The 19,326-nt window shown below is 32.1% G+C and overlaps 2 protein-coding genes across 4 annotated transcripts in view; both read left to right on the top strand.

Moving 5' to 3' along the window:
- Positions 1-4,281, top strand: part of LOC127725818 (uncharacterized) — a 160,413-nt gene extending 156,132 nt beyond the window's left edge. Inside the window, exons 1-5 of one of the 2 annotated variants that reach the window (XM_052233107.1) lie at positions 1,494-1,575; positions 2,422-2,558; positions 3,128-3,229; positions 3,418-3,594; positions 3,949-4,281. In XM_052233107.1, coding sequence (XP_052089067.1) covers positions 2,422-2,558; positions 3,128-3,229; positions 3,418-3,594; positions 3,949-4,174 — 642 coding nt within the window. In that variant the 5' untranslated portion in view covers positions 1,494-1,575 and the 3' untranslated portion in view covers positions 4,175-4,281. Of the gene's footprint in view, positions 1-1,493; positions 1,576-2,421; positions 2,559-3,127; positions 3,230-3,417; positions 3,595-3,948 lie in introns of those variants that run through there. The other variant, XM_052233109.1, reaches the window with a different exon arrangement.
- Positions 1-19,326, top strand: part of LOC127725814 (uncharacterized) — a 227,891-nt gene that overhangs the window by 113,683 nt on the left and 94,882 nt on the right. The gene's annotated exons all lie outside the window — the stretch shown is intronic.

Here is a 19,326-nt window from a genome sequence, read left to right as displayed (position 1 = left end):
TGGAAATACAACAAACAATGAAGTACTTCCATGGTGACAATAATTTCTAGACACAAGGTTACTTTTATAGCAAATGAAAGATCTCTGAAAAGTATCCCAATTCTACATTATGACAAAGTCGAAGAAAGATTTCATCAATAATTTTACCTTGTATCTGATAACAACAAGTGGGCAATCGTGTATGGTTGATCTACCCAGGATAACTTATTTTTAAGTAAAATTGTATTGATACCTAGCATTAATTATACTTATGCATTGAAAATCAGTTTGACTTATATCGAGCATTAATTGTGTATACGTACAATTTATTATATTCATACCTAGCAATAAGTGTGTATACTTAAATTTATTATATTTATACATAGTAATAAGTGTGTTTACTTAAAATTTATTGTATTTATACCTAGCAATAAGTATATTTCTACTGTGGTTTCTCGTTTGAATTGTTTAACATTTTTTCATGTTGGGTCTTTTATAGCTGACTATACGGTATGGGTTTTGCTCATTGTTGAAGACCTATATAATTTGCTACGTCATTTGGTCTCTGTGGATAGTTTCCTAATTGGCAATTATTTGAAATCTGCAAATATTTATACTGGCATAAATTTACCGTGATATCCGCCGGTGAAATAACAAACAAATTCAAAATATATCAAAAAATAATAAAGGAAGTTGAAGATTCAAATTGTGTAAGCATATCCTAAGGTGCATATCTTCAGGTTCATAATAAAAAACAAAGTAACATTGGACTTACATATCGAGTGGTGAATAACCAACTGGTTTATCACACATCCAGCTCCTGTGTGGCAGACACTGGTCATACAAATACTTGTAGTTGTTACATACATTCATAGGTACACATGAAACAAAGCTAAAGATGGCACAAGTCAGTAGTAGTTTGAACTAAAAAAATCATAATGATTATTACTTATGCTGAATTTTATAAATACATTTTAGCTTTGTATGCTAACTGATCACATAGTGGTTTAAAAATTATAATAGTTCAAAACTTGAATGTGTGAAATGTATTGTATAAGGTTGAACTTGAAATAATAATAATAATAATAATAATAATAATAATAATAATAATAATAATAATAAAACATAAAACACTTTTGACCAACTTGAACAAAAACATTTTAAAACAATTATTGTTCTATATATACACTTGGGTTTAGAAATGTTATTTCTTCAAAACATTTTTAAGATTTGATATTTTTTTTATGGAATATAGAATCTTTAAAATAAATGAATTCAAATATAACGAAATTCATTCACTTACCATTTTAACAGTGTTCACTTTAAGCAAATTGAGGACGATTTGATAAAAATGGTCAAGTCTAGCCTTTATATAGTATAATGGTTGACAAGTGGTGTCTTTCTTTTGACAATGATGATGAATTAGCGTACGTACATCATGGACAATGGCCATAATGACGTAGGTTCTTAGGTCAAAATATAACATACTGGTTAGCGATTGGTCAGTATGTATATAGCCTTGTCGCTTAAATTTGTGTATATATAGACATATGATACTGGTGGCTAACAGAACCTAGACGAGACATAAGAAAAAAGGTAAACTATTATAATATACTTCATCTTAAGCGTAAGGCAAATATTATAACGAATTTCACAAATTAGATTTAACTTTTTACTTTAACCCTTTAACTTAGATTATATGCACAAGTATTTTCATCAAATCATATGAATTATTCCATATTGATAGAACTTTTAGTAGGTTTTTCTATATGAATGGGATTTTGAATAAATAAGCATATTCACCTGCGGAAAAAGTATATTCACCGCGCAAAACGTTGCGTGCTTTTACCTGAATAATTATGTTAAAATCGTTTGATGTACAATTGGTTTTTGGTAAATAATTTTGTCATAACATACATTTCTATCTGTACTCTCTAGGAATATGGAATAAAACAATTACTGTCTTTTGTTTCGGTAAATATGTGGTTTAATTGACTTTTGAAAAACTTATATTTACTTCGGCCGTTGGCCTCAGTGAATATCAATTTTTCAAAAGTCAATAAAACCACATATTTACCTCATCAAAAGACAGTAAATGTATAATATTTCATGATATCGTTAAGCAAAATAAGCGCATTGATTTTCTTAGTTCGATTATAAAGCTGCTGCTTCAGGTTACCATAAAACCACCTTTTTGTACATAATGTGTTCATAAAACCACCTTTCTACACATAATGTGTTCATAAAACCACCTTTCTACACATAATGTGTTCATAACACCACCTTTCTACACATAATGTGTTCATAAAACCACCTTTCTATACATAATGTGTTCATAAAACCACCTTTCTATACATAATGTATTCATAAAACCATCTTTTTATACATATTGTGTTCATAAAACCACCTTTCTATACATATTGTGTTCATAACTGTTTGTAGATGAGGCGTAGTATATTTTTCCTTGCTGTATTGCCATGTGTGTTTGGAATATTTGGAAAGAAATGTATTGTTGATCCGATTGAAAACAGATGGCCGGATATGGGAAAGATATGTCATGATCCGTTAGAATACAATCAGTACGTATACATTTTATAAAGTTATTTAAATTGTAAAATGCATGAATTAAAAATGTTCTAGAAGCACTGGAATCATGTCACTGGTTGGAATTTGATATCGTTTAGTCGAATTGCGCCAGTTGCAATTTTATTTGCCATTTTCTTTCTGATATCCACCTTCATCTTACTTTTTGAAACATTACATACGCATGTGATAATTATCACGTGATATTTTGATTTATTGTTTGCTTAACGTCCAGTAGCAAATATTTAATGCATATTCAGGACGAAAATAGTGAATGGTGGTAAATTAAGACACATTGGATAGTTAAAAAGTTTTTGATTTGAAACATTCACACATCCCACACAGCCAAACAACGAGCATGCGAGAAGAACGTCTTTAAACATGATATTTACACATGTAAGAGATGTAATATTCGCAAAAATTTCATCATAAAAAGTTTATAAAACATATTAGCACTAGAATTGAACGAAAAAAAACCAACACAAATATATATTTGATATGAGCTCAGAAAATTGTCATTTTTGTTAAATAACACGGTAAATAACTGCTTTTTCTTTTTATACAGTATGGCAATAGAACAGGCTATAATAGATGACCCAGAAATTCAAATGTATTTAGAAGATGCCAGTAAAATATACCAACCAGCTGTTCCTTATGATGACCCTCAGTAAGTATATTATTATTCATTTTTACATACCATCAGAATTGTTTTAAATATCAAGGAAAAACACAGTAATATTCATCATACCACTTTAATATAATATGTAATAGATAACTGTGTTTCCGTTTCAAGCAATGAGACGTCAATACCGCTCACATTTGAATGAAAAATGTATTTCAAATAATATTTTATAGTATATGCCCTCTTGATATTGGAAATCCAAGTGGACCACAGATTGTAGAATGTGGCAGTATATGTCCAAGCTCTTACACTAACCTTACAACAGTTTGGTATGAGTACGAAACAGGAAGGACAACCATGTGTAATGTTATCCGGCCATGGCAGCAAATTGTTTATTATATGCAATGCGGGTAAGTGTACTATGAATAACATGAAGTTTTATCTACAAAATGAGAAGGAAATACTAATAATTAAAGCAAATAAGTTTAAATACATGGCAGGCAAAGGTATAAATATAATAAATATAATGCAGAACAAAATTGATATGCTAAAATGTTCAGAAATTTGAAATTTAATGTGATAGCTAATGCAAGTTTTTAAATGAATAGTGTAGAATGCTTTTTGGCAAATTTTAATAATATAATGTTTTGAATAATAAATAAATCTCTTTTTCAAAATATCAGTTATATATCAAAGTTCTTGGGAGGAATGCGTATATATATTGTCCACTTCCAGACAATAATTCTATTTCTATTTAATTTAAGAACCAAATATCCACTGGTTGACGGTATGGATAACTCATTCCAATGTGTCCCCGAAGATTTGATCAGACGTAAAATAGCTGTGTATTGTCCAAATATTGTACCACAATGTAGAAAAATGGATATTGACCTACCACAACACTGTGCTGCTAGCAAATTCCAATGTAGACAAAAAAAGATTTCACAACAATCAAAATTGGACAATCTTTTTGCTTCTTTTGGTTGGTGACAGCGACGATGAGTCGTTATACTGGACACAACCATGTGACATTAAGTTATCTGTGATTTTTTAATGCATGTTATAGGTTTTTGTTTAACTATTTGTTGGTACCGATATTTAATAATAAAGTGTTTTGAAAAATAATATAATAGTCCTTATCAATATTATTTTTGTATTCAGACTTGTGATTTTAAAGGTGTAACACCACTAATTCGGCCCGGCCAGAAAGCACATACCAGAAAGTAGTACATATTTAACACAAAATAGTTCCTACGCATGAGTGTAACTTTCAAAATATGTAGAATATTTAGGTATTGTTGGTATCAAATGAAAGCTGAATGACTGGTGATCATTGTAGAACACTTTTTGACTTATAATTTTGAATATTAAAAAAACTGCACCAAATTTTATAAAGAGGGTACTTTTTGCCTGTATGTCAGATCTGAAGTACCTGTTTTGGTACATCCGAAGTTCCGGGAACCAGTTATTTCTTATATGCCATTAAAGGTATGTTGATTTTTCCAGTACAAGACCCCATAAAGTGTTGCTTTGACATGCAATGATTGTCACTTTATTTGAACTTGAAACAAAAGAGCTGTGTCTGCTTGAAATTGAGGAATTTAACATAGAAAGCAATGGGGCCATGAATTAGTGGTGTACTTCCTATTACAGAGAATCATCAGAAATTCAATTTTTAGAAGTTGTACCTATTCCAATGAAAATAAGTCATATTTGATGTAAGTAAACATGTTTAATCATCTTTTTTGGATGAACAATTCTGTTTATGGGAGATTTCAGCTCTTAAATTCACATAATCAGGTATTTTAGCCTTTTATGGTCACACAACATGCATGCACTTAAGACTTGACTCCAAATTCTTATTTTTGCATTATTTGGGATTGCAATCAATAAAACATGTATATAATTACTTGTTTATGGTAAAAAAATAGCTCTTGGTCAAATAATCCTATGAATTTTCAAGTTTTGTTGGTTTTCTTATGATAGCCTTTTACAATCTAGACAATTGGTATATACTCATATAAGAATTCCAAAATCTCACTGTACATGCAATTTTGAACCAGTTTAGCAAGTTATCCAGCTGAAAAATATATAAATTGCTCTTTACAATCTATGTTGTACCACAGAAGTATGGTTTGTACCAAAAATGTCCCTTTTCCAATTTGAAGAAAAAAGGGGGGACAATTTTCTCAATTATGTCTTAGGTTTGGTCTTATATATTTTTATTAAATGAACAAACTCTGGTGAAATATGACTATTGGTAAGCACATTGTTTTCCTAACAGAAATTATTAGATACAACAATGATATTGAGAATAAAATAAGTATATTGGCCATTTATAATATCCATATTCAGTTTTCTTTGAATAACCTATATGTTACTACCAGTCCAATTTGAGCTTAAAATTAGTAAAATAGTATTTGTACTTAAGCTTTATGTGTTTTTTATTGCTTGAAATAGATCATAGAATGAAATAAAGTGATGCTGAAGTCAGAATAGCAAGTTTGGTTCTGTTATAGGTGTAACACCACTAATTCGGCCCGGCCAGAAAGCACATACCAGAAAGTAGTACATATTTAACACAAAATAGTTCCTACGCATGAGTGTAACTTTCAAAATATGTAGAATATTTAGGTATTGTTGGTATCAAATGAAAGCTGAATGACTGGTGATCATTGTAGAACACTTTTTGACTTATAATTTTGAATACTGTAAATTCAGAAATTATTGCGATGTTTTTATTATTGCGAAAAATGCGACAGGGTTATAATCGCAATAATTTAAACTCGCATTTTGAAATTTTTTATATGAATTAAACAGGATTTTTCTCAATATCGCAAAAATTAAAATCGAATTTTAGTCTAAAATGACAAAATCGCAATAATAAATGCACGCAATAATTTCTGAACTGAACTGCATCAAATTTTATAAAGAGGGTACTTTTTGCCTGTATGTCAGATCTGAAGTACCTGTTTTGGTACATCCGAAGTTCCGGGAACCAGTTCTTTCTTATATGCCATTAAAGGTATGTTGATTTTTCCAGTACAAGACCCCATAAAGTGTTGCTTTGACATGCAATGATTGTCACTTTATTTGAACTTGAAACAAAAGAGCTGTGTCTGCTTGAAATTGAGGAATTTAACATAGAAAGCAATGGGGCCATGAATTAGTGGTGTACTTCCTAAAGTGAGACGTATACACGCTGTAAAAAACACATTAAAGAGAAAAACTAAATATTGAAACTATATAAAAGTTTACATTTTCAATCGAGAGTAGAGGTACTAACTGCCGAAGTCTACTTATAGGTTTAAGAGTGGCCTAAGATGATGCGTTTTAATCAATTATTTTTGCAACAGAAAATCACCATTCATGCACTTATCAGTTGCTATAATTATGGTCTATATTAATTACACGACCTTTCACAGAATTCATTCTAGCGTATTGAACATTTTTGGAGCATTTTGCAAGACTTAATGTCTCCTTTTATATCTTGACTAAAATCTTTTCTCTTTACTCTTTGCTGAGACATCTTTTTTTTTCTATATTATTTGACGTACATTTCAAATTTGTTATTGTATAAATGAATAATTCATGACACCGTAAACAAGTTAAGGACCTTTCGCTTTACGTTATAACATTAATCGTTTTTTTAATGTAACAAATTGTCACAACACAATATTGTACCTTTGTTCCCGAAATAAAAATTACAAGGTTTACAATGTGACATATTTATGTGTAGTAATTATAGGTCAACTTCAAGTAATACTCTGATTGTCGGATTACAACTTTTCTATCGAAATAAATCTACGTCATAGCGAAAATAATCATTTACAATTTTCGTAATACCATGATAAAAAAATATGCATTTTAAGAAAAGTCGGTTGTCAAAGATTTCAGTCTTCGCTAAATACCTCTTGACGACGTTATAATATTGAAATCTATGATTTGATATAATCTGGTTATACAATGTGATTCTGCGCCCAATGTATACAATTCAGAGAAGGGCACATAGTTACGGATCTGAAATTGAGAGGAAATGAAGGGAAATAATGGCAAACCATGAACAAAGAATCAGCAACATAGAAAAATCACTCGATAAATGATGTGACGAACCCAGAGTTAGAGTAATATTCACCGAATAAGTAACAAAATACAGCTGTAATGAAGATAGGGTAAGAGGGATATCAAAAGATGAAGTTGCAAAAATAGGTGCTAGTACTGCACAAAAAGCAATAGATGAGACAACTGGCGAAAGAGAATGGCCTTAAAATAACGATTCACACAGAAAACATAAAAGGTATAACAAAAATACCGAACTCCTAGGCAAAAGTATTAGGCCCCCTATTATTTGTTACCAGATTATGTCAAATCAGATGCTTACTTATTAGATAATGAAACTAAAATATTCAGAGCGATCATGATGCATTTCAAAATGACCTTAAACAGTTAGAAAAAATGAGTGACACATGGAATGATTTGTCACAGAACGGTTCTAAACACTTCTAGCTCAGCCACCTTATAACAGTTTTACCATAAAACTTCCAGATTCAGTTCAAGTGCACGTAGAACTGTTAGAATTAGTTCTATTGCAGAATATTACACAAGAAACTCTAATTTCTGTCGTTATTGTTTCTACGCGAATAACATAAACAAAAAGTGGTATAAAGGTCATAATCGGATCGAGTCCATGAAAAAATATATTGTATTTAGGACAAAGGTGTAAGATAATAATAGTATAATAGGTTGTAATTAAAAGAGAGGAGAAAGATACCAAAGAGATATTCAAACTCATAAGTCGAAAACATTGTCAAACTGGTAATGTCATGGCAAAAACAGAAAAACGACGAAAAGACAAACAACACAGAATTAGCATCACGAACCCCAATGAAAACTGGGGTGCTCCGAAAAGGTAGGTAGACCGTGTTCTATATGTGGCACCTGTAAATCTTTGTTAATGCCGATGCACAAGAGGTACAAATTCTAAATCTACTTTTTATTCAATATTTCTGTTGTTGTTTTTAAGAATGTATCGTCACATCAAACCTTTACACAGCTACAGGCTGTTGGGATCTTCTCGACATGGTAACTTAATCTTTCAACGCTGGGACATAACACTACCATGGTTCTGGTGACGTAATTGGTTGGTCGGCAGAAATAATCCTCTTGTGGTGCATAATGGAATCTGCATTTTGTTGTTTTCTTATGGCTGTAAAATTGATAGTAACATCAAATAAATTAACAAAATAACTTCATATGAAACATGATATATATTCCGATATGAATGAATAAAACGAGATGTGGAGTACACCCCAATGAGACAGTAACCCAATAACACAAATCACCAAAGGCATGTAATAAAAGTCAACATAAGTCTTCAACGACAGACATGTGCAAAGGGTCTGGATGGGGTCCTTCATTACTGTATTTTTAAAATTTATTTAGGTCATTTTTCCCTATTCGTTATAGCGTTTGCCCATTATTTTCTATTCTTTATATTTTAGCACCCCATTATTCTTTATTCTTTATTTAATGGCCTATTTTTCCCTATGGTTGATTTTTTGGGCCTATTTTCTGTAGTATTGGCCCATTATTTTCTATCCTGCAAACCTCATCCAGACCCTCATAAGTCTTTTACATTTATTCTGGGGTAAATCAATACATGTAGTATAGGGAAAAGTATAAAAATAAGAAGATGTGGTATGATTGCCAATGAGACAACTCTTCACAAGAGACCAAATGACACAGAAATTAACAACTATAGGTCAACGTACGGCCTTCAACAATGAACAATGCCCATACCGCATAGTCACCTATAAAAGGCCCCGAAATGACAAATGTAAAACAATTCAAACGAGAAAACTAACTAATTAATGTACAAAATAATGAACGAAAAACAAATATGTTACACAGCAACAAACGACAACCACTGAATTACAGGCTCCTGACTTAGGACAGGCACATATAGAATGTGGCGGGGTCAAACTCGTTTGAAGGCACCAACCCTCCCCTAACCTGGGCAGTGGTGTAACAGTACAACATAAGAACAAATTACAAAAATCAGTTGAAAAAGGCTTAACTCATCAGATGGATACAAATAGAAATACATCTAACAAAAACACAGAGTGGACGTGGAGGGATACTTATACGTCCCACAACAAAGAGACACTAAGTACAGATCTGAGAGTACTCACAATTACTAACAGCTATTTCAAAGCCAATAACAACTAATAAAAAAATCATGCATCTAAGACTTAAAAGCACAGATTGATTACAAGCTAAAACGGTGAAGATTTGATGTATGGGAAGCGAGAGATTTTTACTTATGAGTTAAAAGGATAACAGGAACTGTCAAAAAATATTGGACAGTACAATAGACATCACCAACCACTTCCATCCGACTCCTCTTAATAAAGTACAATAGACAAACAACAACGAACATGGTTCATATAGACTTTTATGATATTGTATCTATCATATCTATTTTTTTTTGTTGGCCTAATTTGTTTTGTGTGGCCTAAGAATGTTAACATGATATATATATTTACATTGTGTACAAAATAATACACATTGTATTACAACTATGCAGTTAAGAAATCACTGGAACAATCATTGATACTCATGGAATGAATAGAACTTTCTATTTTACTTACATAACGTTTCCTGAATTATCATAACAAAAGATGCGTGATTTAAGCATCTACAGTTATCTAGAATTTTCCGTTACAAGCAAAAAGAAGATGAATTTAAATTAAAACAGGCAGAGCTTGAAATGAGGGAAAGGTTAGAGATGGAGAAAATGAAAATTGAAATGGTCAAAGAAGAAAGCAACACTAAAGTCCAGTCGAAATCAGAACATTTTGATGCAGCAAAAAATATACGTCTGGTTCCCAGATTTTGTGAAAAAAACAGTTGATAAATATTTTCCACAGTTTGAGAAAATTGCTCAAAAATTTGAAATGGCCAAAGTCTTATTGAACTACAATGCTACAAAGTGTTTTTGAGGGCAAGGCCGCTGAAATTTACTCAGCACTTTCATCCGAACGAAGTTCTGAATATGACACGGTAAACCAGGAAGTTTTGAAAGCTAATGAGCTAGAACCAGAAGCATATAGACAGAAATTTAGATCTTATAAAAAGTTTGATTCACAAACCTATGTTGAATTTGCTAGGGAAAAAGAAGATCTATTTGATAAATGGCTTACGTCAAAGAAAACAGATAACAAGTTTGATAATCTAAGACAATTGATGTTATTAGAAGAGTTCAAACAATGTGTTCATTTAGACTTAAAAACACATTTAGACGACAAAACTGTTGAGACATTACATGATGCAGCTGTTATTTCAGATAATTATACCCTTTCACATAAAAGAAGTTTCAAGGGTCAAAATTTTAATACTTCGAGTGGAAATTACAAAAATGAAAGCACTGAGCATACTGATAGTAAGCCTGTTGCACAGAATAAGAATCCGTCTAGTTATAATATGTCTAGTCCAAAATTTGATACTTTTGAGAAGAATCACTGACTTGTGCTTATTGTAAGAAGAATGGTCATCTGATGGCTGATTGTTTTAGACTCCAGAAGAAGAATGAGAGAGATAAAAAGCCCAAGACCAGTGCTTGTACGACACACCGTGTTATCAATATGTTGGAATGTCCTGCGAGTCGGGCTTTTAAGTCCAGTTTTTGTGATTACATGGAGGATTATAAACCCTTTATGTCTGATGGGTTTGTTTCTATTGTTGATAATACTACTCCTCAGCCTTTTAAGATTTTACGGGACACTGGAGCTTCTCAGTCTTTATTGTTAGAAGGTGTGTTGCCTTTGTCCGAGGAGACTTCTGTTGGTGCCTCCGTTTTGTTACAAGGTGTGGAGTTAGGTTGCATAGATGTTCCCCTCCATCGTATTTATATGAAATCAGATTTAATAACTGGACCAGTTGTTGTTGGTGTTCGTCCTAATCTCCCTGTTGAAGGTGTTTCATTATTGCTAGGAAATTATTTAGCTAGGAACAAAGTGGTTGCTTAACCAATTGTTACCAGTGAACCGGTGGTGGATGTTAAATCACCTGAAGATGATGTTGAACTGTATCCAGCTTGTGTTGTTACTAGGGCGATGGCTAGAAAACAACAACATGAGGATTTGCAAGAAGACCAGTTTGATTACATGGACCTTTCTGACACTTTCCTAGACGACATTGAAGGTCCAGGTAGCTCAGAAAAGGCCCTAATAAGACCACCTAGTGTTAACTAGAATGTAATTATGCCATGGCCAGACGTAAACAGTTATTCATTAGACCGAAGGAAATTTGTCGAAGAACAAAATAAAGACCCTGAGGTTCTTCAGCTCCGCAAGAGGGCTCAACCACAGGAGGAAGCAGACAAAGTGGCCGAATGCTATTACCATCAAGACGGCATTTTAATGAGGAAGTGGAGGCCCCCTGATGCTACCCCAGAGGAGGAATGGAGAGTGGTATACCAAGTGGTGGTGCCTAAAGTTTATAGGCAAGAAATTATTGGTCTTGCCAATGACACCCCCTTGGCTGGACACTAAGGTATAAGGAAGACTTGCTTTAAGATCTTGCAACATTTCTACTGGCCAAACCTTAGAAATGATGTCGCAGAATACTGCAAATCATGCCATATATACCAGGTTGTTGGTAAGCATAACCAGAAAATACCACCAGCACCACTTCTGCCTTTTCTAGCATTTGAAGAACCATTCAGCCGAGTACTCATTGATTGCGTTGGACCTTAATCAAAGACCAAGACCGGAAATGCGTATTTATTGACGATCATGTGTACATTCACTCGCTTTCCCGAGGCTATTCCGCTAAGGAATATCAAGACACCAACTTTTGTCAAAGCTCTTATCAAATTTTTCACGCTAGTAGGACTTCCGAAGTCCATACAGTCCGACCAGGGTTCAAATTTCATGTCAGGTTTATTTCAGCAAGTCGTGTACCAGTTAGGGATTGCTCAGTATAGGTCAAGTGCTTATCATCTAGAATCTCAAGGTGCCTTAGAACGTTTTCATCAAACATTGAAGAACATGATTAGAACTTTTTGTCTTCAATTTGACAGGGACTAGGATGATGGTGTACACTATTTACTTTTTGCGGTGCGAGAGGCTGTTCAAGTATCCATTGGTTTTATTCCCTTTGAGTTGGTATTTGGTCATACTGTAAGGGGACCTTTAAAAATGATTAAGGAAAAGTGGCTTGCTGAACACACTGACTTGAATCTTTTAGACTATGTTTCTAGATTTAAAGAAAAATTGTATACTGCTTGTCAAATTGCTCAGAAAAACTAAAAAAATGTACAGAACAAGATGAAAATATGGTATGATAAAGATGCCAGGGACAGAGTTTTTGAGCCTGGTGATAAGGTACTTGTATTTTTGCCAGTCCCTGGACATCCTTTACAGGCTAAATATTGTGGTCCTTATACAATAGAGAGTCAAATCAGTGATTCGAATTATATTGTAAAAACTCCAGGTCGGCGCAAACAAAATAGAGTGTGTCATATTAATATGTTAAAACCATATTTTGAGCGTACTGGTGAAGGTGAGAGTAAACCAGTTGCCACTTTAGCCATGGTTAAACTGGAGAACAATCATGACAAACCAGATATAATTGAACCACCTTTTAGTTCTAAAACTATGGAAGAGACAGTTAGATTGAAAAATTTGGAAATTTTGTCAAATTTAGATTCAAAACTTGCACATCCGTCTTTTGATCGTAGAGAAAAAATATAGCTTTGGTATATTCTTTTAAAAATCTTTTTCCATATGTGCCAAACAAAACCACTAGTGTTTGTCATGATGTTGATGTAGGCGATGCTTCTCCAATTAAGCAACATCCTTTTCGGCTCAATCCACTCAAACTTGAATTTATGAGACAAGAAATTAAATATATGCTTGACAATGATATTATTGAGCCTTGTAACAGTGAATGGAGCTCTCCTTGTCTCCTTGTGCCCAAACCAGATAAAAACTTTCGTTTCGCAACTGATTTCAGACAAGTAAATTCAATTTCAAAATCTGAATCCTATCCGATTCCAAGGATAGACGATTGTATTGACAACATTGGTCAAGCAAAATTTGTGAGCAAAATTGATTTATTGAAAGGTTACTGGCCAGTACCATTGACACAGAGAGCTCGTGAAATATCAGCTTTTGTAACACCAGATGGCTTATTTCAGTATACTGTCATGCCGTTTGGTATGAAAAGTGCTCCAGCTACATTTCAGAGAATGATCAATAATGTTATACAAGATTTAGACTGTTGTTATGCTTATATTGATGATCTTATTGTATGTAGTGATAGCTGGGAACAGCATTTAACACATTTATATGATACTTTTGATAGATTGTCACAATCAAATTTGACTGTTAATCTTAGTAAAAGTGAATTTTGTCAGGCCACTGTTGATTATTTAGGGCATACAGTTGGCCAAGGTCAGGTGAAACCAATTACGACTAAAGTGGATGCAATTACCAAATTTCCTCCTCCTACAAATAAAAAACAACTTATGAGATATTTAGGCATGATTGGATTTTACAGGAAATTCTGTTCAAATTTTGCTACTGTTGTTCTACCATTGACTCATCTTTTACGGAAAGATTCTAAATTTATCTGGAGTGAAAATTGTCAAAACGCTTTTGAAAATAGCAAATCACTTTTAATTAATAGTACAGTTCTGGTCACTCCAGACTTTGAAAAACAATTTAAACTTGCCGTTGATGCAAGCGATGTAGGAACTGGAGCTGTTTTATATCAAAAGACAGATGATAATGTTGAGAAACCTATATCATATTTTTCTAAGAAATTAGATAAACATCAGAAAAATTATTCGACAATTGAAAAAGAGTGTGTTGCACTGTTGTCTGCACTTCAACATTTTGATGTATATTTAAATCCCACTGTGCATCCTATTCTTGTCTATACAGATCATATTCCTCTCACCTTCATACATAAAATGAGAAACAAGAACCAGAGGTTGACTAGGTGGAGTTTATTGTTACAGGAATATGATGTTATTGTAAAACATATTAAAGGTAAAGATAATGTAATAGCAGATGTTTTATCTAGATCTTATTAAAACACTGTATATACTATGTATTTTTGTACATATTATTCATGAAAAGTTTTTGTTACACTCAAACTTTTTTAAGGGGAGATGTGTTATGATATTGTAACTATCATATTTATTTAGTTGGCCTAATTTGTTTTGTGTGGCCTAAGAATGTTAACATGATTTATATTTACATTATGTACAAAATAATACACATTGTATTACAACTATGCAGTTTAGAAATCACTGGAACACTCATTGATACTCATGGAATGATTAGAACTTTCTATTTTACTTACATAACGTTTCTTGAATTATCATAACAAAAGATGCATAATTTAAACATCTACAGTTATCTAGAACTTTCCGTTACAAGCATATATATATGCAGACCCTAAAGATAGACATGGACTCAGACATCGATAGACATCAACATTCTCAGCAGTTGGATTGACACTTTTATTTACTAACAACATCATACTAAATTGTGACCTATTGGACGTAATATTCTGTGGATTCCTGTGAAGATTTCCGGATAAAGAAAAGATAAAAAATTGAACTTATATTTTGCCAGTTAAGTTGACATTACCATTTGTGCAATACTTCTTGTAAACTTGTGTATAAAATATCTTGTCAATTTTTGTTATTGATTTGTGTCTTTTGTTGGCTACAATTAAAAGTCGATTTTTCTGGTCGTAACAAGACTAACATGATACAGGCACACTATGTTGAGGAATTAAAACAGTTTTACGTGCGCACATGTTTATTTTAAAAACCAACAATCAATCAATCTAAAAATATGAAGATGATAAACTAATTGTTTTTATCGAATTCAGCGTTTTTACTCTTCTCTTTTTTGTATTTTATCGTTTATTAATGAAATATGAATAAGAGGAGGTGTTGGTTAAACGTCAATGAGACAGCAACCAAACACACATACAAAATACAAACGTTTCTTATATATTCAACTTCTTTTTTTTGGACGATGATAGTGCTCTTTTTTTTATATTACTGAATGATATACTAGTAATTGAGACTAAGAAATTAAGTCATCCTATACACTCCACTTTATGAATAGTTTGGTATCGGTCGCTTAACAAAACTTAACAAATTTCAGTGCCTAGTTTGGCACCAGTCATTATGTGGTTGACGGGTCTATAAATATGGCTCACATTCGTGCGAACCTCTCTGCACATAGGAAACTTATGGTACCTTGGTATTTCCGTCATTCTGAAAAAAAAAGCATGAAATATTTATCTCAAACATTTTGTGGCAATTTGATCTTAATCTTATGCTGCTTTTATCACGAATGAGAAGTAAATATTGATACGTATTAACAGATGGTAAAATTTAAATCACTGTGAAATGTACTAATATTACTGCAAACATTTGAAATCAGTGATTGTGGGGTTTTTAAATATCATAAAAAATAAGAAAGAAGAATATAAAAAAGTAACATAAAGAAAAAGAAAAAGAAGTAACAAATGGTGGTCAGAGTAAAGTGTCTTACGATATATCGCCATGCCGACTGTCTTTTATTTGTCTCGAATTAAATCAAGTTTCATAATCAACAAAAATAGCCAGGAAGAAAAACACAGATGAATTATAAACTTACCAATGAGGCCATTTTTTGACATTTAAATCACTATTGTTCATTACTTTTCATAACTGTTCATAACTGTTCATTACTATTAAATACTCTATCTATCTGAAACAACCAATAACATTGATTTTTGTTTTAAACCAAATAGTATTGAGTCGACATAAAACTTATTCAAAATTACAATCATGATCATTATTTCTTGAATTTTCAAATAATTTTTTATACTTTATTTTGTGATTTTTAGTATTTATCTCAAACCATCAAAAAGCCGGCAGACAACAAAATCGGTTGATTGGTTGATTGTTTTTTGCTCAACGTCCAATTGCAAAAATCCAATGCATATTCACGAACAAATATGTGTCTTAATACCATATCACAAACAAAACAATAAATTCAAGCCAAAGTTAGGTATGAAATAGTGAAAAATGTGTTAGAAAAATAATTTACTTGTTTTGTTTATTCAATAGCTTCGTATGACCTCCAAATGGATCACGAGTTCAACCGTAAAAATACCGCATTTACATAATCGTAGATGCTTGGTTGTAAATTAAGAATACAATTATTACATGAATGAGTCAAATATGTATATGTATAAAAAAGAAGATGTGGTATGATTGCCAATGAGTCAACTCTCCACAAGAGACCAAATGACACAGAAATTAACAACTATAGGTCACCGTACGGCCTTCAAAAATGAGCAAAGCCCATACCGCACAGTCAGCTATAAAAGGCCCCGAAATGACAATGTAAAACAATTCAAACGAGAAAACTAACGGCCTAATTTATGTACAGAAAATGAACGAAAAACAAATATGTAACACATAAACAAACGACAACCACTGAATTACAGGCTCCTGACTCGGGACAGGCACATACATACAGAATATGGCGGGGTTAAACATGTAAGCGGGATCCCAACTCTCCCCCTAATCCTGGGTCAGTGGTGCAACAAAACACTACAACAACTATACAAAACAATAAACAAATTACGCATATGATCAACAGCAACAACCACTCAATTACAGGCTCCTGACTTGGGACAGGCACATAAAGAATGTGGCGGGGTTAAACATGTTAGCGGGATCCCAAACCTCCTCCTTACCTATGTATTTACTTTTTTTCAAGACTTTTTGCACAAAACTATTATGAAATTTAATTTTGTTTACCTAACTCGTCCGTCATGAATGTGCATGAAATACTTGCCATTGGACATGAAGCAAACAACAATATATGTATCCTTAATTATATGTATTCAATGACTTAAGAATTCCTGCATCCTAGAAAAATTTGTATAGAATAATTTCACTCAGACCGGTCCGTCTAAAGACATTTCTGTAGACAACATTGTAGACATGTCAATGCTTACTGCAACCGCATCGAAAAAAAAAAATAATGCTCTATTTTTTTTATTTATTTTCCCATTTCCTCTGATTTCCTCTACTGTATGTTGTTTTGAGAACACGTGTTTTGTGACACCATCGCATTCTTTGTTGTGTTTTAAGTAACCTACGAAATTTCCTTCGGTGATTTCCATTGCTTTACGAATAAATGAGAGAGAGAGAGAGAGAGAGAGGTGAATTAATTGTTTACAAATACACATGTCTACATTTATATCTCATCAAATAGTCTGATTCAATCACATTTTAAATTTTATGACTTATTCTAAAAACTTTTTATATAAAGCGGTAATATGATTTATTTGGTATGAAACGAAAAGAATATTTGGCACATCAACTTATTTCTAAAACACAATAACTATTATGCTATACAAAATTATGAAATATTGAAGTAAGCGATTGTTTTAATTGTATCTGTTTTTGTCTTAAGCAAGTGCATGATTTCTTAGCCTTGACCTTTATTTTTGTTCTTTTTGTTGTTACAGCTCATCAGCGTTTTGTTGGGCTTTGGAGTCACCTCAATGTTTGCCTCGTGAATTTCTTATTCAATATAAATAATCAAAATGTGAATTTAAAGTATCGAAATTGATAATTTATGCACGTTATAATACCTGATATCCTACAATAAATTGAAGTGCTGTCACTACATATTTCAATTATCGCATTATTAACATTTTTTTAATATAAGAGTACTTACATGTTTTGACTAACGTAGGTTGTTGGTACCATATCACGGTGTCTTCCTCAAATGCCAACATTTTATAAAATTTGTAGAATTAGCGCAAACTGGAATTCCTGACAATATGCACATGTTGACTTGGTGATGCAACACTTTTCAAAGTTTCATTTTAAGAGAATCCATATTTGTTCAAGCAGTAACAGAAAAAAATTATTTTCAACGAACTAGATTTAGCTACCTGTAATTTACCTATTTGTTTATTTAGTATGATTGTTTTGATTAGCATGCACTTTTGTTGTGATAACTACTTACACCTATTCCTCGAACGCCAACATAATTTTACATGTAAATTGTCGGTAGATCAAAGGATGTTGGCATTCAAGGAATAAACCCTTATCACACATCCAATCCTGTGGTGGTAGACATTGTTTATACAACAAGTCGTATTTCTGGCAGAGCTTCGATTTCTTATTCTTATTCGGATTAGGGACAGCAGATGCAAGCGTGGCAACTATGACAGCAATATAAAGTTGAAGTGGAACCTGAGAAAAAATAAATACATTTTTCTTTTCAATAATGAATATCTTTTAACTTTATGTTTATGTATTTAATAATAATAATTTTTAATCACAGGGATAAAATACTTTGAAGATAAAAATACATGACTCCTAATATTGTTTATATATTCAAAGCGTTTATTCTTTAATATCTTCGTAAATATGTTAAGACATCGTGTTTCAAATTAACGAACCACAATTAACGAAAAAGGGAAACAGTTATATGTATATATACATGAATCTCTGGTGAAAAGTAGTTGATGATGATATATAAAAACATTCATAGACTTTGATATAAAGATTTCTTTATAATGAAGTAATATTTCAAGAACATTTCCCTTACAAAAGTGTTGTTATCCAAATTGAAAATTGTTTTTTTCTTTTCACTGCTATCTTCACATAAAAAAGTAGAACACATTTTTCAAATTTTAAAAGGAGTTCATAAATTTTTACTAAATATAAGTGGTTCTTGTAAAATCAAATTAATCTTACCATTCGTTGGCTTTGATATATAGATTTCTTTAAGTAATATATCAAAAATATTTCTCTTAGATCAATGGGTGAAAAACATATTTTAAAATGTGTTCATCAATTTTTACTAAATATTAGTAATTCTTGTAAAATCAACTTAAATTTTACCAATTGTAGACTTTTGATTAATTTAGAATAAAGTAATGTATCCAAACCATTTCCCTTATAAAAGATTATCTTTCCAAATAGAAAATTCTTTTTTCTTTTCATTACGATCTTCACATCAAAAAAAAAAAAACAAGTTGCTTTCTTTAAAAAAAGAAAAGCAACACGTGAACCCAAGACCGCTGACTGGTCACCA

Source organism: Mytilus californianus, unplaced genomic scaffold, assembly GCF_021869535.1.
Source record: "Mytilus californianus isolate M0D057914Y unplaced genomic scaffold, xbMytCali1.0.p SCAF_15, whole genome shotgun sequence".
Classification (NCBI taxonomy): domain Eukaryota; kingdom Metazoa; phylum Mollusca; class Bivalvia; order Mytilida; family Mytilidae; genus Mytilus; species Mytilus californianus.
The sequence above is the reverse complement of the archived record's forward strand: the minus strand, read 5'-3'. Positions and strand labels throughout refer to the sequence as shown.